The sequence below is a fragment of the Homalodisca vitripennis genome, chromosome 2 (genome assembly GCF_021130785.1).
Source record: "Homalodisca vitripennis isolate AUS2020 chromosome 2, UT_GWSS_2.1, whole genome shotgun sequence".
NCBI lineage: Eukaryota > Metazoa > Arthropoda > Insecta > Hemiptera > Cicadellidae > Homalodisca > Homalodisca vitripennis.
The window spans coordinates 233,913,156-233,935,007 of NC_060208.1; the positions used below are offsets into that span (position 1 = coordinate 233,913,156).

The 21,852-nt window shown below is 32.1% G+C and overlaps 1 protein-coding gene across 1 annotated transcript; it reads left to right on the forward strand.

Moving 5' to 3' along the window:
- Positions 1 to 229: 229 nt before the first annotated feature.
- LOC124355509 (peptidyl-prolyl cis-trans isomerase B) lies at positions 230 to 21,619 on the forward strand. The gene is made up of 4 exons (XM_046806671.1): positions 230 to 572; positions 8,782 to 8,989; positions 11,588 to 11,772; positions 21,310 to 21,619. The coding sequence occupies exons 1-4, from the start codon at positions 468 to 470 to the stop codon at positions 21,442 to 21,444; spliced, it is 633 nt and encodes a 210-aa protein (XP_046662627.1). The 5' UTR covers positions 230 to 467; the 3' UTR covers positions 21,445 to 21,619.
- Positions 21,620 to 21,852: the final 233 nt, after the last annotated feature.

Here is a 21,852-nt window from a genome sequence, read left to right on the forward strand (position 1 = left end):
AACTTCGGCCTGAAGCATATTTTCTTCCGAAAACCTTATATTTAGATTTTTACAAAAAAAATTTAGAATTCTTACTTTGACTGTCCATATTATATAGTAGCAATTTTTGTATGTCCTAACATCTGAAAGCCTCTTAATACTTGTACGTGGACCAATAAGCAGCTGGAAGCTGGAAACTGTGGAGTGGCAGTTGAGAGTAGAAAATAAGCAAGTTAGGTGGTGGGAAGGGGAAGGAACCTTTTGGGGTTTTTCATCTCAGCAGCTGTGCCCCTTGTCCGCACTCCGCAATTTCCTACTGACTAGTTTAGTGTGATAGGATAGGCCGGCCGAGAGGACGGAAAAGTTGGATTGGTTGGAGCGAAACCTGTCACCACGCAGGCGATCGTGTCGTCCGTCACTCAGTCATCTCCCCTAGCTCTTGTGATAATATTAATGATATAGCTCTCTACTGACTATTGTTTACCAAGATGAAACATTTAGTTTTGTTTGCCACTTTTCTTTCCTTTTTGATCGGTGTATATTCCTCAGGTGGGGACGATGGCTCAAAGAAAGGCCCGAAAGTAACTGTAAAGGTAAGCAATGTATTTTCTTCAGTTACCGTGATTTTATAAACATTATTTGTTTATTTTGTAAATGAGATTGATTGAAATGTACATGAGATTGATAATATTCAATTTTAGCACAATCAGATATTTACTAATACTGAAGCTAAGCCGTTTTATGTGTTCTACTATAGGCTATAGCCTACTAGAAATAGAACTGACCAAATAAGCAAAATAAATTTTTATAAAACATAAATAATTTGGTCTTGGTTAGGTATTGGCAACGATCTATTGATTATTAAGATATAGAGTGGATTGGAGTGAGCTAGGCTCCTTAATGGATACAATCTTGATTTGTCAAGACAAAAGAGCTTCCCACACAGTTCATTAACCCTTTGGGTACCAAACTAAAAGTTTTCTTTGTGTCTAAGGAGTATTGAATATAATTTGCCTGAGAAATATATTTTGGGCTGGTGTGCACTATTCTACATTTTTAACTTGCTTAGTTTTTAGTAAAAAAGACTGCAATATAATAAGAGGCCACCATCACAATGAAGCATGATTATAGAATCATTGATATTCATGACTATCTAAAAATACTGAAAAAAGTGTCAAACCAAGTTATGTTATCTGTATTTCAAATAATAATATAGTTCTGCTGGTTTTAAAGCTTAAAAATTAATGAATTAAGAATAAAAGCTATCTTTATCTAGGCTATAACATGTTACAAACAATACAATGTAGTATTTAGATACTTTTTACTATTTTCAAGGATAAACGGGTGTAACTGCAATTCCCCAAACTACCTGTTAAGCCCTCTTCAGGAGCAGAAAAATACTTTGAAAATGATTAGAGGTGGTGAACCCGTAGTATATGATGCCATATCTCAACCTTGATTCCACTACGCAAAAATAATTCAGCCAGTGAAGAATGGAGGCTGGAAATCTATAATTTTCCAGTTTACTAAGAAACATACTAGGTCTACAATATCAATTACTCTACTAAGGTCACAGAATAAGCCTAGAGTTCAAATACATGCAGGAAATGTTTAGACATAGAAATTATAGCTGATTTCGACTATGGTTAAATCTAAACACAAATTGGGATTGTGACGAGATATTAGGTATGTTCACATAGGTTTGCACATAATTTAAAATTATTTTCTTAAAGCTGGATGGATGTTTGGTGTAATTGAAATTTGTGGGTAAAACTTTGTACTTGATGTATGTTTGTCTTTGAGTATAGGAATTACTTCAGTTATTTTTAGATTTGTTAGAAATTTACTTTGATTAACAGATGGATTAAAAAGTACTCTTAGAATCAATGATATTACAGGAATGAAATGCTTCAGAGCAATGAAAAGAGGTGATGGAGAAATGTCAGAAATCTATCTTGAGCATTTACTGTTTTTCAAAGAAGTATTGACATTTACAGTTTCTGAGATTATAATATAAAAGTATGATCTGATCTTTTGATGAATATTGGGAATAAACATGGAAGCAGAATTTACATTAGAGACTTCCTTAGTTCATCCGTTACATTGGGAATTTAAAGTGTCATTTAAGCATATTGCATTCTTATACGATTCTTACAAACTTCCTTAGTTATCCATTCAGGCTTACTACAAATATTTTTCTCTTACCTAATGGAATTGACAGAATGACATAGTTTAAATATACCTATTAAAGTAGGAAACATCATCAACTGATGTCTTATGAAGCATAGACCCCCTAACTTATGTTTGAAGAATTTGTTTAAGCTTATTTTTGTTTTTGGATTGAAAGTTCCAGTGAAAGGAATCTGGATGGGTTTTAGATTCTATTTGCAATGGAGTAATTGAAATTGATTGGGCTTCATGATCTGAGAGATACATATGGACAATGCAAGCCTGTGAAAATGATGTTTCGGATCGTTAATAAGAAAATTATCCAGACAGGAACCTCCTCCAACTGATCTTCATGTAATCTCAGTGATATTTGCTTCAGTATGGAATCCCTGAATCAAATCAAATTGGTTTTATCTTGGGAAGATTCCAATAAATTAATGTTAAAAATCTGTGAAAATAGTTTAACAGTTAGAGATTAAATATTGTTGTTAGTATGACAATGTTCAGTAACACAGAAAATATGACTTTTCCGGACATTTGCCATCTTTGCCATCGTTAAGTGATACAAAAAATCAGTAACATTACGTTTTGAGATCTAGTATCTAATCTCTTCTTCAGGTTTGCAGATCTCAAAACGTAGTGTTACTGATATTTTGTATCACTTAACGATGGCAAATGTCCAGAAAAGTCCTGTTTTCTTCACAATCCTTCCATCATCAAAAACAAACTTCAAACAAAGAACACAGAAAACATCAGTAACACTTGTACATCAACATATATATTTTAATATATGAAATAATGATTAATTAATATGTACATACATTTTTAAAAAGGAGAATATACAAATAATTGTAGTCCAGTGTTTAAAAAAGTGTTTACAGTGATAAATATTCAGAACATTCAGAGGTACACTGATATTGCCTTATAAAATAATGAAAGACTGGGGACAAGATGGTCCAGTTGTTTATAATTCAGAGGCAAAGGAGCAGTGCAAAGGTCAGCTCTGCAACCATCCAGTCTTATTACTGCTACTATTTAATTCAAATTCGAATTCAAAATTTCTTTATTCAGCCATGTAACAGATTACAAGAATAGCGTCACAATAAATCTCAATATAAATTTATAATTGCTATATTAAAACATAAAAATCAGTTTGACACTCACTGAAAAAGTAAGATTTGGCTATGTAGCCTTCTACAGAGTAAGTTAAAACAATTTTTAAATCAAGACAGTTATTAGTTAAGGTAATTATTAGGTAATTTAAGGGGATTTTATACATTTCTAAACATACCCAACAATACTTAAATGTTACTTACATATTGAAACAAAAAAAGTCTTCAAAAGAATACAAGGATAATGTTAATAAATAATTTTTAAGTAGTTTTTTGAATTTTTCATAATTTTGCTCATTTTAACATCATTAAAACAGTATTTCATGGAACAGATGATTGAGGCTTGTTGGCCTTGCTGGGGTGGGCTGGGGAGTAAGTGGTATGATTGTGCAATTGAATGTTTTATTCTTGAAAAAAGTTTTTGTTTAGTTGTAATAAGTAATTTATAGGAAGGAATTTAGATTTCTTTACATAGTTACTGTTTTTGATATTAGCCTTTGAAAATATATTTTTGACCTTTTTTTATTTGATTGCTTTGTATATATGTATTTAGTTGATATGGTTAAGTGTAAGAAAGGGCCATGAAGAAATTGAAAATAAAGAAATTTCTATTTTACTCTAATATGGACTCTACTTATCTTCAAATAAATGCCTTGTTTGGTTTGGATTTGATAAAAGTTATTTTACGATTATCTTTCCTACTTTATTATTAGAGTCCAAAATACTACCTGAGTAACACCTTCTGTGTGGTGTAACGAAATAGTCCTTTCAGTACGGTTGGAAGAAATAAGTAGATTTTGTTACAACTGAATTAGATTAATATAATGTATTCTCATGGTGAAAACCATTTGAAATAAAACCAAATGTCTTATAACAAAATCTTTTGAAAATGTTTCAAGCATTCCAGAGGACTAGCTTTTTGTGTAGGTATATAAATAATAGAATTGTGAACTTTTTAAAGTTCAAACGGCCACTATATTGAAACAAAATGTTATAGCACGCTGACAAACTATCTTAGCCAAGATATACTATATTTTTGTGTTCAGTTTTAACTTTTTGGGCTTTTTTTGGGACAGTTTCCACAGGTTGCGTTATATAGCATATATATTTGCTTTCTAACTTTATTTTTTATTCAAACTCTTGATACGGGACATTACATAAGTCATATTTTATATCAGATTATTCAGGACGTTTCCTCGTTGAAAATATACAAATTTATGAGATAATCTTTGATTTTCCATTTCTGCTCACCTGCAAAGTTTTACTCTTTTCTTAAACATTCAATTATTTTTATAAAAGTAATAATCAAATTGTTTTGCATAAAAAAACCATCTTTTTGTCACATTTTCTATACCTTACAAAATAAAACAGAATCTTTAAAAATATTTTTTCCTTTGCTTTGGAAATTTTGTTCAAATAATTTTTTATTTTCATTTTGAATCCAATAAAAATAACTAATTAAATTTAAAAAATGTGCATATAGATTTTGGCTGTAGGTAACTTATAAAGAAAATAGTATAATAGTACAGACTTTACCTCAGTAATTGCTATTCTACAGTTTTTAAATGTAGTACATTACTAACTATCAAGAAGTGCCTGCCACTACAGGTTTTGCAACTGCCACTTCCAATGATAACAACATACTGTATTCAACATAACTCCAAAAATAACTCTCTACTCTCTAATTCAATCTAATTAATTGTGATAATTATGAAAGTGTTAAAAATCGCTATGTATTTAAATCAAGTTAATGAATTAATGTAAAACCCTTTAACAATTTTCATTACATTAATATATATATATATATATATATAACCCTATAAGTGGAGTTAATAACATAACAAGTTAATGAAATTTGTTGCAATGGATGTTACAAGTATGATGAATCTAGAATTTTCTCTCACAACAGATTCTTGTTTGCTTTCAACCTATATTGAATAACTAAGTCATGATACATATTTGTGGAAGGTAAAGAAAATAAAGAGAATACATCGGTGAATTAATGTTTTGTATTTTGAATTTAGTTTAGAATCTATGTAGTTTAATATTTACACAGTTTTTATTGTTTTTTCCTTCAGCATGACTTTTAACATTCAACTCTGGGATGAAGGGTTTTTTGTAATAAGCATGGAACATTGGCAGTCTACCTATTATTAGTGACATTGTGAACTTTTTACCCCATATAGCTGAAAGCCTACAGTATATTGTTGTTTCAGATTGGTTTGAAACTTTCACTGTGACTATCTGTAAACATTGTCTAAAACTTTCACCATGACTTTACGAAAACAACTGTAAACAACAGTCATTTACTGTTACAACAGTTTATTACTCACAGTATTTATTGTCATTTAAAATTTTGTGAATGTTTAATGGTAAAGTCTTTTGAGAAAATGGTTTGATCCAAATAAATATTGTTGTATAAGAAATGTTACATTTGTTTCAACCACAGCATATCTGAAAAACTTTTTATAATTTTGAAATCATCCCAAAAATTTCCTCAGTCTTTATCTTTGACAAGTCTCCTTTTTATTTATTATAAAACTACAAAGTTGCATGTTTAGGAAGTCTCTAGATAGTCTTAAATATTTTATTTCTAGAGAGAGGTTTATCACTAGACAATAGACAATAGACAATCTTTCTTCATTTACACAATCATAGAGATCGGTATTGGCGTCAAAACAATGTTACATAAAAATGAAGTTCTATCTTGCGAGTGTTATCTTTAAGTCTTCCACTCCATGAATTCCTTTTCGCTATAGAAGGGATGATCTTCAAGCCATCGAAGGAGTTTTCCCTTGAAGGTCTTTCCCGTGTCTTGTTTGATGTGGTCTGGCAGGTTGTTTAAATACCGTGCTCCCCTGAAGGTTGGCTTCCTTTCAGAAAAGCTCAGGTGATGTGCTGGAAGTAAGAAATCTGAGGCATTTCTGGTGTTATATTGGTGATAATCTCCAAGTTTTGGCTTGTTTGATGAGATTACTAGTAGAATTACCTCGCTTATGTAAAGTGCAGGTACTGTAAGTATTTTGTGCTCCTGGAATGCTCTTCGACAGCTGCTTTGAAATCCAAGGCCTGTTAATCATCTTATTGTTTTCTTCTGCTGCTTAACTTCTAGTATCGAAGTAGAATGAATCTCTTAACATTTCTGTGTTAACACTCAATCCTTATACATTTGTTAGACTAAATATTTGTTTGGTGGAATTGCTTAGCTAGTTTCAGCTTTAATGTTTATTTAAATTAATACAATGAAAGAGCTATACTAAATCTGGCTCTAAAAATCTTAAATTAAATCCAGGAAATGAACCATGACAAAAATTGAATTAATTGTCCAAATAGTGCTAAACAAGCGGCATTATATTTTGTACACAATTTAAATCTAGAAATAAGTTGGTCAGCAAAGTAGAAAAATTATTTGTCAAAAATCTAGGTTTAAGTTTCTTAATAAATTTTATGCTGCAGACACACATGTGAACTTTACACTAGATAAACAGATGTTTTCACAGAGACAAAGGGTGCACATGTATATCTCATACAGCTTTGTTGATTGTGCACTGTTTTTAGATACTTTTTGGTTTATTTATGTTATGGTCTACAGTGCTTTGTGGAAAGTATTTGGTTGTGCCACCTTGTTTTTCGTTTATACATAGGAACACTTTATTTACTGAAACCCTGAAAATGAAGAACCACATATTTCAAGTCGGTCTAAATTTGTGGAAATTAAATAGTGTTAATTCTTCTAACAAGGGTGAAACCATGATTTTAATGCAAAGTAATATAGTCAAAATGTATAATATCACAGCTAATCACTTGATCATTATCACAACCGCTAGTTGTGTACCTGAAGAAAGTTACGATCATTGACGTGATATGATGAAAAATATGCTGTGTCAACTCCAATAATTATCTTAGAAGTGTATAAATAAATATCCCTACGCAATTAACTAGCAATTAGATATAGATATTTCAAAGATATGCAATATTAGCACATAACTATGTGATGGGTAAAAATTATATTATTGGACAGCTGCAAGTTACACTTAATGTAGCCATTATATGCATTTATAATGAGAGAGGCAATAAGTAAGGCTACAAACCGTTGATTCAAATTACAAAGTTATTTGTACTTACAATACATTACATAATAAGTTATTTCATCAAAATAACATGTTTATTAGAAAACAAAGTGTTTTCAGAGTCTTCTTCCCATTGTAGTTCTTTACTGATAAACTTGTGATGGAAACACTAAATACCGCAATCTATCTGCTTTTGAAACTGATATCTATACCTATTTGGATGTACAAAAACCCCTACATCTTCCACTATTTAAATGAAGGAAATATACCAGAATTTGTATGTTTTAGTTTTTACTCACATGGATCTATGAGAAAAACAGAAAATATCATAACCTTAAAATTGAAATGTGATCTATCTGTCTGATTTTGAAACTAAATAATTCTTATATTGTTTAGCTATAAAGAATTAAGTGCATGGCATTGATATAAGGAAAGGATATTTATATTTGTTTTGCACAGGAACTGTTAACTTTTACGTTTCATAGTGTTTGTTGCATATATTTACTATCAGTTAGCTGTGATACAATAGTTGACACACGAGTAGTTCCTATTAGCACATCATTTAATTTAATGAGTCCTCATTGGAACTGAAAGGCCAACACTATCGCCTGATTGAAAAATTGTCACTATGAACATTCTCTTTGTTAGCTTATTCAGGTCAATCCCCTTTGGTCAAATACTATACAACTTCATATGGTCGATGTCCTTTCTGTTACTTAACACTCAGATAGTCCAATGGTTTTTGATTGAATCAAACAAGTTCTTGTTATAAATTTGCATGAGTTTAGGACTTTGGGTTTTATATAATTAATTTTTGATTGTTTTTAAGTTTATTTGATGAATAACTTTTATATGTTTAAATTGTCAATATATAAAACAAGTGGTATGGCTGGTGACATACAAATTCCAAATCTTAGAACATTGATTTTAGAATTCTAAAATCAAAGGTCAGAGACTTATTAACCTTGAAGGTGTTTTTGAATGGGATTTTCTGGTTGTGGGTCATGGTACATGAATATTCAAATTTTCATATTGACTGAAGGTAAATTATGTGTTAGTAGTGATATTTACTAAATTCTAGAATTTTATACACTTTCTAATTTGATGAAAACAGACTTGAAGTGATCTAAGAGTTAGACCCAGTATTACTTTTATACCTGATTTTCTCACTATAAAAATATCCTGAATTCTGTTACAGTTCAAAAATCTAATGGTCTTGGTATTATTAAATATTATAGTGCTTAAATACATGCGCATATGACTGATGGTGTAATAGAAAAACTATTGAGAAAGGCGTACTGAATAGAAAGTACTGTACTTTAATGTATCAATTCATTCCAATTATACCAGAATCTCTGAGCTGCTAGACAAATGATTAACAACTTTTTAATGACATCCTGTTTTAATTCTTTCCTACTCTGTTTATACAGCATACTTTTTGTGTTTAATAGGTATGGTTCGACATCGCCATTGGAGATTCACCAGCAGAAAGAGTTGAAATTGGACTCTTTGGCAAAACAGTTCCTAAAACAGCAACAAACTTTGTAGAGTTAGCAAAGAAGACTGCTCCGGAAGGCTACAAACAGAGCAAGTTCCACCGTGTTATCAAGGATTTCATGATCCAAGGTGGTGACTTCACCAAGGGTGACGGAACTGGAGGTATGATATTTTTGTTTATGTTGCCAAATTAGAATTTCAAATATTAAAATTGAATGTTTTAAAGTAGAGTGTATATTAAATAGGAAAGCCAAAGATTTGCAACATATATTTTTATCTTTTTACTTATCATAATACATACAATTAGAAACCTACTGTAATTTTTCATAAACTACTAAAATATAGCGTTCTTTCAGTTTTTATATTATCCCACTATTCACCAATTTAGCATCCAAGTTTGAATCTATATTGTGTATGCCTTGTTCTTAAAAAAGTTTAATTTCTTTACAAACATCTTGTACAGTAATTTAATTTCTTTTCACCAAATGCTTCTTAGATTTTGATCTTATAATATAATTGTGAAACTTTTATAATTATATTTTCAAGCATTTGTGATTTGTATAATTATAAAAACATAACAAATTAATCAAATTGAATATACAACTTTATTACATAATACCTTAAGCTGTTCTAATAGATATTTTTTTTACAACCCAGAGAGAACAATTTTACCAAACATTTTATAAACCATGCTTGAGACATTTTTATGACATTTGTTGTTTTTTTCACAAGTTTATTGTTTCAGTTTTTACATGATTCCAGAAATCAGGTTTTTATCTAACTGGGTTACTTTTTACGTTTCTAAAATGGTGTTTTTATGTATAAAATTTTATAAATTTTGAGAAATAAAACTTTAATTGTAGCCATTTAAAAACTAATGTAGGCCCATTTCAATCAGTTGAATGGGCATATTAATTAACTTTATATTAATTAACAAAGTAATATAAAATACAGTGCTGTACGTTAAAACATTTTTGTTCAATTGGGTTTCAGTTTCATGGAAATACAAGACAAGGACACACAGAGATAGGGTACATAGTAAGATGAGATAAAAATAAGTAATTTTGGAAATTAGCTCCTTAAATTGCTTACCTACTTTCTACAAATAAATTTTCTGTAATTCTTCAATATCATTTACTGTTGGTCAGTGAATCATAATTTGTATTGAATTATAATTATAATATTAAAGTTTGAGAATTTAGAATAAAATTCACACTGTTTCAATAATTTATAAGTTAAAAAGTGTTACTTTTATAGATTATAAGAATTCAACAATTTGTTGCTCCTTGGGATTATCTGAATTTAGATTTTGTAATATCTGAAACTGGATTGGAGTGGTAAAGGAATAAGCAAGTCAACATGCAATTATGGTGAAAGCAGCGGAATCTCTGAGATTGCTATCAGTTTTCATTTTGGACTTTCTCATTCTTAAATATACATCACAGTACTGCCCTGCTAAAGTAGTACATTACCAAAAAGAAAGCCACTGATTACTAGATAGCATTTTATCAATGCTTACTTTTTAGTGTGTTTGAATTTACTGACGTTTTGGGGCTTGTTATACCAAAAACAATAAATAGTAACTTACATGAATTTGAGGCAATGTTTCATAAGTCATGTATAAAGTCGTATATACGTAGTCAAGTATAAAACAACAATTTTTTGTATGGAGAATTTATAATTCTCTACAAATTTGTATATAGATACACATAAACAAATTACGTTACTGTAAATGTATTGTGCAACAATGATACCATCAACAATGGTTTTGAAACCATTTTCTGCAAAAACATGAACAATGATAAATCGTTGTGAAACAGCCAAAGGGTTAACTTCACTTTTTCTGGGTAATTTGAGTACATCAAGTGTTTAGTTAGACATTAGTAAAATCTAATACATATAAATCATTCTGTTGTAGTGACATATTTTTAAATTAATGAGTTCAGTAGTTTGTGTTAACATAAAATATCAGCAGATCAAGTCACCCTAATAATTTGTAATATGCTTATTGTGCCGATTTTAATTGTTATGTTATTTATATTTATAGTTAGTTATTATCTACATAAATTATTTATTACCAGTTTCACCTTAAGAGTTCATTTACGTGTTAAATTTAGATATATGAGCTATAATTCATAATAATGTTTTTTTGTTTCAACTATATACTTCTTTCTTTATATGCTCCCTCCCCCCACATCGAACAGCCTTACCAGACAAGGCTAAACACCTTATAAAGTGTTGAGATTCTCATTGGATACTTTATATGTGCTTACACAACAAATATTAAACAATCAATACAAAATTCTGATTCAGTGGTCGGATTTTGAAAGTGAATGGCTCAGTCGAAGTTTAGACAGGAAACTTCAGTCTCATAATATGCCTGATTGTAGAACGCACAACGACCCACGATGTTTACAGAGTTAATTTGGTATGCAAATAAAAGGAGTTTGTAATTTACTTAAGCATTTAACAGAACTCGAAAATGAAAAAAAAATCTTTCCATGTACTGAAGTACAGTGAAGCTGCTCTTATTGCATGTCCACTCTCACCAAACTCAAGTAAATAGAATTTGGAAGTTGAGGAACTTTTGGTTTACATCTTATAGAAAATACTCACTACAGTTTGGTGCTTTTTAATTAGTTTGCTTAAAACAATGTAGGCATTCTGTATGAAAGGGTCACTACAAGTTACCTTTTAGTGCCAGTATTTATTAGGATTTTAATATGTCAGTTGGATTAATAAAGCTTACTATGTCTTCAGGTGCCAGTATTTACGGAGAGAAGTTTGCCGATGAGAACTTCAAGCTGAAGCACTATGGAGCTGGATGGCTGTCGATGGCTAACGCCGGCAAGGACACCAACGGTTCCCAATTCTTCATCACCACCAAGAAAACCTCCTGGTTGGACAATCGACACGTCGTTTTTGGAAAAGTCCTCTCCGGAATGGTATGGATAATGTAGTATATCAAATCATTTAGTAACCATTAAGCTACAAAAGCAATAAGTGTCATCACCACAACACAATAAACATGGTATAACTAATATAAGAAATTTTAATCCAATGTATGTTGGTTTTTTTTTGTATAATAACTTAACCAATGTTGATATATAACAAATATTTTTGAAAGGGCATATATTCCTGAGTTATTCTTCGATAATATTTTACTTAAATGTTGATTCCAGCTTAAATTTTCATCAATTACTAAACCTAGAGAGTCAAATGATAAAATTGGTTCAGCTTGACGTTGATTTTAATACGTTTTGAAATATATGAAACTAGTATTTTTTATGTTTAAGTTGAGATTATGGTTATTTAAGTACCTTTCAATATTTATTAGTTCTGTGTTAGAAATGTTCTCAACGTGATCTGTAGACACCCCAGATAGTTTCAAATTAGAATCATCTGCATAAAGGCAGAGATTACTTTGGGTTGTCCTTCAGAATGGTAAACGTATATTTTTAGGTAACACAAGAAGAGCAAAGGACCCAAAAACTATCCCTGAAGAACTCCAAGTTGAATGGGTTCAATGTATAACAACTTACATAATATCACCTACTTGCTATAGAATTTTTCAATAAATTACAGTGCTGTCATGGTTAAAAATTTAGTTAATCTTGTCTTGAACTCAGACAGTTGTTCTTTTATATATAAAGGCCCATTAAAAGTCATGATTTGAACATACTTATGGCTCTTTAAAACATTTTTAAGTCTGGTGGATGGCAAGTTTAAGTAATCACAAAATCTAGTTTTGTAACAATGATAGGTATTACGATTACAAAAATTATGAACATTTTTCTTTACATTTGTAAGAAGCAAGTTAAAACCGTTCTTGTTGATACAAGAAGACATCATAAGTATCTGGGCTGTGTCTCCATAACATTATACCATAAAATGTAATCTGTGTAAGACAAAAGCAAAATGTGCCATTAGTAAAAACTTGTTTTGAACATTAAGTTTTAGTTTTAGCGATTAAAATTCTTTATTGACATAACTTCAAGAAATGCAAGTGTCAATTACATACTTGTTAATAGTTAGATTGGAAGCCAGATTGTCAAGACATTTATTACCTTGATTCGGTTGAAAAGATTTCAAAATATGTACAAGCTTTTACTTTTATTACTGTTTGTCACAAATTAAACATTAAAATCAGTACAGATATCAATTTTTTGGAGCTATTGGCACAACCAAAGAAACTAAATAGCAAATTTTCAAGTGATGTCAAAAAATTTAAAAAGTCTGAATCAGGAGTCCTATAGTAAGGAAATTAACACAACATTGTCCAGTTTAACCGCTGTTTCCTCAAGTATAGAAGGAATGAAAATAATGTTAAATATTTACTACCTTGTAACATTACATTCTGGATCAGTATATATCCCAGTTGCACCACATCCATTCGGTCTACAGCAAATGTAAGCTCACTAAAATCCGCCAGGGGACATAGAGATTTTCTTCATTAGGGGTGAGCCTGTGTTCATTGATAAGAGCCACCCTACACTTAAGATCATTAAGTAGGTGAGATAAACTGTCCAGTTTATTTTGAACTGACTAGTTTATACACAGTTCTAAAGGCATTTTATTAATCTTGATAGGTCTACTATCAATTGATTGATTATTCTAGTTAGGTTTAATTTATTAAAAACTTAGGTTTAAGCTCGTTTAAGCTTATAAGCTGCTTACTATTGGGCTTGTATTTTTGGAAAAAAGTAGGTATGATGCATGGTGTGGGAGGGGGAGGGCACTTCATTGTACATGAAGGTCAGTGTTACTGTTTTGAATGGAAGTTCTCAAGTTAGAAATGGAATATCTGCTTCAGTGGATTTTATTGGAACAAACGATAATGTAATTTATAACATTGAAGCATTTCCTTTATTGTTGGAAGAATTAATAATGGTTAGCAAAAATGTCTTTTTTATCTACTTTTGTTGAAAGGTAATTTTAAGATTTTGTGTTGAAAAATATGTTAGCTATTAAATTATTAACATACAAAGTTAACACGTTGACTGTGGCAAACGCCCCTGTTTGTATAGAGTGGTAGGATCACCTAAGATCTGTCAATATAGAACTGCAGTGAGCGTGTGAAAGTGTTAGGGATAGGGAAGGTTTTATTGTAGGAGGTGAAATCATGGCTAAAAAGATCTAAGTACTCTACTCGTACTCTGTGTTTGAAGGTAAATTGTGAATCAGTAAAAGGACCATTCAGTAGTTACCCATTCAAGGGAAAAGCCACATGCTTGATTCAGGTATTGTAAGGGCTTTATCTTTGAGACAATAATGAGGAAGTTATCTTATTAATTTTATGTAATAAATGAAGCTATTGGCATTATGCATTAGCTAGGTAACTATTTTAGTTTGGATAGATTTTTGTAAATAAAGTTTTCCTAAATATCCATTACCTTGCTTCAATTATTTTGTGTATCATTGTTAACATAGAGTTTAAGCTAGACCATAAATTCAGTTAAGACAAGAACATTTTGATTAAAACACAATAGTTAAAAATTAATTTGATTGTATGATGGCCCTATAAGACAATCTAATTATATTGATTAAAACAATATTATGTTTAAAAACAATTTTTCACTAATGAATTGGGGAATAAGTTTGCATGAATAAACAATACACCTAGATCTTTTACCTACAGTACATCTGTTAAGTTACTAAATCACTGTTACAACAATACACTGTGATCCACTAAAAAAAGGAGCTGAGAAAGGAATTTTGGTGGTCTCACACCATTGCCAGCTGTGTACTATGTGTGATTAAAAATAACAATTTAACTTTTAAATTTAATTTTTTGTAGGAATTTAATTTTTTGTAATTTTCTAATATTTGTATAGAATAATCTTGTACTCATGTAACTCTGAGCATAGTACTTGTTAGTTGGCACATAAGGTACAAGAGTGATTTAGTGATTATGTACTTATTTAAATATTATGAGATGAATTGATATTGGGGTGCTTAATTCCAAACTCTTTTAATTTTTACTGTTATAGGACATTTTGTAATGCATTGAGTAAACAGTGTTTGATTTGTACTGCCAAAGTCAAAGTCAAAATCTTTTGTCATCCGACTATATACATAGCAGTGACAAAGGTCCATTCAATATTATTTATCTATAAAAGTAGTTGATATAAAAATTAGATTCTAAAGCACCTGCTTACAGTGTAAACGATATTAAATGTCAGGTATGATAATTATATATTAGATATGTTATTATAGTATCACTATTTTACAGATTGGACAGTTGGGCATAATACTTTCCGACACTGTAACATTCCAAGCGGACTAAAAATTCTCTTAGCCTCCTCCGAAACAAAACCACACCTGACTCCGACCTAAGCTGTGGAGGAAGGGCTTTACATAATTTAATTGCAGAGTAATAAGTATGTCTTTCAACAAATGTAGTGTTGTGCTTTGGTATAATTAAAGAACTGGAGTTTGGAAGATTGTATCTGTTAATATTAGTAGGTTGAAATATGTTCTTATGTTTCATGTAAAGAGTTGGGGTGATAGAATTTAGATAAAAAAAATTCAAAATATTACCTTTGAAATCACTCTACAGGAATAAAATATTTTTCATTCAAAAAATCAGCCTAATTGCCTTTTTTGCAAACAAAAAATTTGTTTTTTTTTGGTTTCAGCACCCCAAATGTTATATTGCAAACGATACAAAAAAATAATAAATTCAATGTTATGAATAGATTCCAAGTGTTACCTAACCTTCTGTGTGGTCTAGTGTGAACCTGTCAATAATAAATAATTTGTGTTCTTGATCTTAAAACAGATTTAATTCTTGTTCTTTAGGTATGGTGTTTTTTTGCTTTTAAAATATTTTGTTGAGTACAATTTTGTTTGCGGAAATGTACGTAGTTTCTTCTGTACTGTATTCATCTATTGAAATAAGACATAAGGAATATATTTGGTAGAAGATTGTCAAAAATCTTGTCCACTCCAAATCATACATTTTAGTTAGTACACTGTACGGAAGTTGCCTTAAATTCCTGACATGAGCAGTTATGTGCAGATTATTCCTCATTAGAAACTAGCCATGGGGAATGAGGGAACACAATAATGTGATTCTAGTGAATTCGTCATGCAGTCATTGATAAAACAAACCATCCTTAATAGCATATGTGTGAGAACAGTCTTCAACCCGCTTCAGCAGTATCGCTCATGCAGTAATTGAAAATAAATAAATTTACTTTTTCCTCTTTTAAGGTTACAAAAACAGTTTAAATGCTGTGATTTAATATTTTGTAAGGCAAGTCAAATATAGAAACAGAAATAAAAATTATGTAAGTAAAATATATAAAAGTTCTAAAACCTGTAAAGTAATTTAAAAAATCCCTACTTAATATACAATTTCATTAATAACATCTTAGTTACTATTATATAATATTTTAATTTTTTTTTTTTTTAATTTGCTAACAGGATAGGTATTTTTGGTGTTGAGGGACAATACATGGTTGGGCCAAAGTAGCTGAAGTTTCTCTTCCCGACCTCAAGCCGTACTTTTGAGAAAAGTGAAGTTTTCGGTCTTGCAGCGACGTAACTAGGTTATTCAGCACCCGGGGCAAACACCTATTTTGGCGCCCCTCCCCCCCACCAATTGAAACTGAAACTAATTCCTTATAACTCCTCTTAAAAAGTGTGGTGTGTCCATCGGTACGGGTACGCTACATTAATACTATCTTGAATCTTGATCTTAAAATACTCAACCTCAAGTTCAAAGTATATAGGCCTAAATTATATTTGGTAAATAATAGAATACGTATTTTCAAAAACAAATAGTTATTTCAAAACAACACCATTTTTACTAAAACACTTATGATAGTAAAATTATGTAAAATATTGATTTAAACATTTTAAATTGTTCTTAGAATTTAACTTTTCGGGCTTTTCTTGCAGCAAATGTACTGACAATCTCACTGAAGCATAGTTTTTGAGGCTACCTGGTGCTCAATGGAAATAATCCCTAGGTTTGTCAGCCTCTGTTGCCCTGTCAAATTCCGTAAATAATTTTTTATTATTTTAAGTTTACTAAAAACTTCTTTCTTTCGAAGCCACTGAAACCGGAATTGTCAAGAAGATTCCGTAAGGCAGTCATTATGTTTGGATATACATCCTCCATTTTGTTCACACACAAAAATTTCAGAAGATCAATCGAATTGGCTGTTTGGATATTTGGTACTAAATCCAAACCATGGTATTTGAAACTTTCCACTTCAGTTGCCAATTCGTCTGTTGTCCAAGTCTTCTTTATATTTGGAGGCTAATTACAAATTGCTTTAGCCTTTAGGTCATCCCACATCATTGTTCCAAAGCTAGCTCCGTTGAGAAAACCAAACAAATGATTTATGTTTTGAATAGGAGTTGAATCTTTCTCTGAGTTCACAAAGAATGCGATCGACGATTTCTAATAGCTGCTGTTGAAATTTTCTTCTCTTCTGAGAATTCAGGTGCTTCATCTTCGGCATTCTCATCAAACATGCGCTTTTTTTCTTCTCTTTCGAACTACTTTGAAATGAGGATCAAGGCCAAGATTTGTTGCCATTTCTTTGGCTTCTTTCATTGCAGCGTTTGAATAGTTTGCCCTTTCCGAGTCTAGTTCAGAGATCAATCGACTGATGTGTTTGGCCGATCTATGTAATGGTGATATTCTCCACTTGTAGGAGCTTGTTCACAATGTCAATGCGGGTCAATTGCTTGTACCAAAAACAGGAGAGAACTATAAACTCAAACTGCTTGACATTTTTCAAAAGATTAGCTGCTTCAGTTTTTGTTTCATCTGAGGTAGTTTAGGCTTGGTTCTGAGGTCATTTAAAGCATTTATAATTTTACCTAGATGCTTGTATATAACTTGTACAGCTTCCCTCTTAGTCGACCATCTGGTGTTACTTTGTAGTTTTAGAGATAGAGGGACATGTTTTAATAAAACCTCCTATCTATTGGTCGAGGAAGCAAAAAATTGTACAAGCAGTTAAGTGTTCCAAAGTATGACTGTACCTCCCCTGACATACTAGCAGCATTTGCACCTACTAAATTTAAGGAATGGAGCCGCGCAAGGCACAAAAAGCCAGGTTGTTTTCGGACAAGATCCTAGATTGGACGCCTTGTATTTGCCAGCCATATTCGAACCATTGTCATAGCACTGGCCCCGCAGTCTTCAAATCTAAGCCATCTTTTTTGATTTTCTCTGAAATTTCTTGCGCGAAAGACCCAATCCAGTTTTTTCACCAACTTTTACAAAATCAATAAAACTCTCCACTACCTCCTCCGGACCCTGTTCGGTGATTTTCACATAACGAAGGACTTGAGACATTTGCTCCAAATGACTTACGTCGGGAGTACAGTCAAACATAATTGAAAAGTATTTTGAAGCCTTGATGTCACAAAATATGTTTTCTCTCTGACTTTTCCTGCAATAATGTCTAAAAATTCATTCTGGATGAGCGGCGAAAAGTAACTGACTTGCCTTTTTTATGGCGAAGAATGTGCTCTTTCAGAGGTGCATGGTAATGAGATACTAGTTCAATAGTGTTCAAAAACCTACCGCATCTAGGGTCACTGAAATCCAGGTTTTCATTGGAGCCTCGTAATGGGCTGCCATCTTTTGCTAGGTGTAAGATTACATCAATGATAGCATACAAAACACCCTTCCAGTGTGCCTCTTCAAGTGCAATCATGTCTTGTAGTTCTTTGTCAATGCCAGAACGTTTACTTAAACTAGATTCTAAATTTTTCCAAGCACAAAAGCACTGTTTGTGATTTAAGGAGTTCTCATGCTCAGGAATCCGTTCACATCAATTTCTTCCACTGAGTGAACCCTTCATCTTTGGCTAAAGCAGAAATCTTATTGTGGATGTTGATGTTCAGTGTGCGAAAAAAAGTTTGCATGGGATACAATACAAGGAATTGTTTGATTTGCTATAGACTAGCCATGTTCGATGTACTTTTAAGCCATTAGGCATAATTTTTGTAAACCACTCTTTAGTCAACTGTCTCCCATCTCTTAAAGTATTGTTAAGATCAGGTTCTATTTTCCCTTCATTCAATAATCTCGATACGAGAAAACATCTGTCTGCATCCGAAATGGTATTAGGCCACTTCCCGGATTCTTTTAGATCAATAGATTTAGTAGACTCACCATGGGTTGGATCAGTTGTCAAACTCGTAGACGTACCATTATTATACTTTTGCTCCGGTTGAAACATCTCGATCTCTTCACCCTCGACGTCATCCTGGGTGACCGTTGGTACAACTGGAAGTTCTTCCAGCTGAAGATTTTTCCGTACCAAGATTAGCATTAGTTGAAAACACGTCTTGGACTGCATCAGCTGATGACCCTCCATCTTCAAAAGTCGTACTTGTACTACAGCTGATTTCATCTGAAAAAATAAAAAATTCGAGTTACCTTCATTCGATAAAATAATATTTATTGGTATATTTGTCAATTTGTGGTAGAACTTAGCTGTTTAAATTGTGCCGTATTATCTAAAAGCATAGTTTTAACGCTAAATTAAACAATACTGCCGACAAAGCATCTCCTACTATACTATTTTTTTTAAATAAATTATGACGTTCTTAGTTCTTGGTTAAAGCGAAATGTCGTCTTCAAGTGTGACGATGACTAGATTTGCTGCTTGTTAGCGTTTCTAAGAAATAGCTTAAGAAGAAGAAAAGCTTAAAACCCTGTGTTCAATTTATATATTTTTTAAACACAGATTCATATCAATAGTACGCTGCTACAGTTACAGAAAAGTTAATTATGATATATTTTTTAAGGTTTCAATAAGTTAATCATTAATCTGTATTAGTTAATAAATACAAAGTAACAAAGTACTGTATATCTATCTTACCTACCTTTACTGTTTTGTTTCATTTAGCCATGATGATAGAAGAGACGAGGATTGATGTGCTTCTTTTTTTCTCTCTTTTAGCTCTTTTGCGATTTTCCGCACCAGACAGTTTTTTCGACATGACTAATATTCACAAACACGAAAATAATATTGCTAGTAACACTCAAAGAAACAGCTCCGCAACCACTTTACGTGAACCGAACCACTGATGATGTATATAATGAAGTAGAAGTATGAACTATTGTCAACAATAGTAGTGCACAACTGCACAACATACGCAGTTAGTCTGTTAGTCAAGGTCAGGCCAGCGAGCATCGATGTGTTGTGTTTTGTGGCAATGTGGCATGTGTGGTGCGGTGAGAGGGATGGGGGAGCTGCGGGTGGGAGCCGGGAGGGGAAGGAAGTGTCTGACGCCGCGCCGTCCTAGTGAGTCATTCCACAGATAACACAGTGTGCCCATACTCGTTTCTGTACAAGTTCATGCAGACCGTAAACATGATTCGTAAATAGTCAGAGATAGCAATTCATCATTTCACTTTGCATTTTTCTTAGACTTAAATCAAATAAAATAATAAATATAATGATTTTCTTTTGCAAACACACCTCGCATTAAAAAATATTTTCAACAATTTTTATTAGAAAAAAATCTGTGGCCGTGTTGGCGCCCCCCCAACAACTTGCGCCCGGGGCACATGCCCCGCGTGCCCCCCCCTAGTTACGTCGCTGCGGTCTTGGCGAGTACTACTTTAGGCTATCTCTTCCCGATACAACAGTTGGTGTCCAATATACCGATGCTCTCCAAGACATAGGTCTTTGTGAGTCATGCAGTTTTTCAGAACCCTGCATACTCTTCCATTGGAGCCAAACTTACTTTCTCTTCGGATACATCTAGCTGTCGATTTAGGCAAAAAATGAACCTAACAGCTGAGTTTAGCACTTTTTGAATCCTACAAACATCCTCCTCTGAGATACTATTTCCGTATGCAGGATAGCAGTAGTAAAACACAGACAATATAAGAGATTGTTTTATCTGCAGGTTTGTGAACTCTGAAAGCATTTTTCTAAATCCATATAGACCCCTCGGTCTACCCAAGGTGTGGGTAGTATTTGGTAAGTGGTCACTAAAAGTGAGGCCTGAATCCAGTATGACTCCCAAGGTTTTCACTTTGTCACACACTGCCATACTACTGCCACACAGCATGATCTGTAGGTTGGTCTCACCGAGGGTCTGAACTATAGTAGTGGGGACATGTGAAGAACAGTGCACTTGTCTGTGTTGAGCTTAAGGCCATTAGTCACTGACCACAGAAGTACTGACAAATTAAATTTTTCTAGTAATGACAAATTAAAAGTGCGTATTTTTCAAAGTAGGCACATTTAGATATAGCTATAACAAAATAAGTAAATTTTAAAATTAAGTTTCCTGGAGTTTCATAATCTAAAATTTGAAATCATCTGAAAGACGTTTAGTTTAGTTGCATTGAACACATTACTCAAACACCTTTTACTGTGTAAGCAAAGTCCAAGTAAAAATGGGATACACCGTTCATATAGATATTTAGTATTGTAAATTAAATTATTTAGATTTAAAGATAATTGCTGACTAATATTTAAATAATGTTTCAGAAAACTATCCGCAAGATTGAGAACTCTGAGACTGACAGCCGAGACAAGCCCAAGAAGGACGTTGTCATCGTAGATGCTGGAGTAGAGGAGGTGGCCGAGCCTTTCGCCGTGGAGAAGGCTGATGCTGAAGAGTAATGATACATTGCATTTACTGAGTTCCATTGAACAAATTTTCCGAACAAATTGATTGTTAGGTGTAGGGAAACTGAAACGTAACAAATCCGAACAAATAATGTCTTGACCATTACTTTTGTGATGTAGCTTGTAATTTTGTATTTTGCTCAATGGTAATAAAAAGTTTTATATGGAATGGAATCTTTATTTTAATTAATAGACTGAATTTTATGATTGTAGGTAATGTTTTTGAAAAATGTAGGAGGAAATTGATCTAAACATAGAACTGAAATGTTAATACCAATTAATGTGATTGAGCTTATCTTTGCACACTATACAGTGTGTTATCTTAGGATAACCTCTTTGTACCCTTTTTTAGCTATTCTGTACCTAGACGTTCTTATCTTTTTCAAGGTCAAATGTGAATCT

Coding starts and splice junctions, on each gene's coding strand:
- LOC124355509 (XM_046806671.1), top strand. CDS start 468: ATGAAACATTTAGTTTTGTTTGCCACTTTTCTTTCCTTTTTGATCGGT. Junction 8,990..11,587: donor CAAGGGTGACGGAACTGGAG/GTATGATATTTT, acceptor CTATGTCTTCAG/GTGCCAGTATTTACGGAGAG. Junction 11,773..21,309: donor GAAAAGTCCTCTCCGGAATG/GTATGGATAATG, acceptor ATAATGTTTCAG/AAAACTATCCGCAAGATTGA.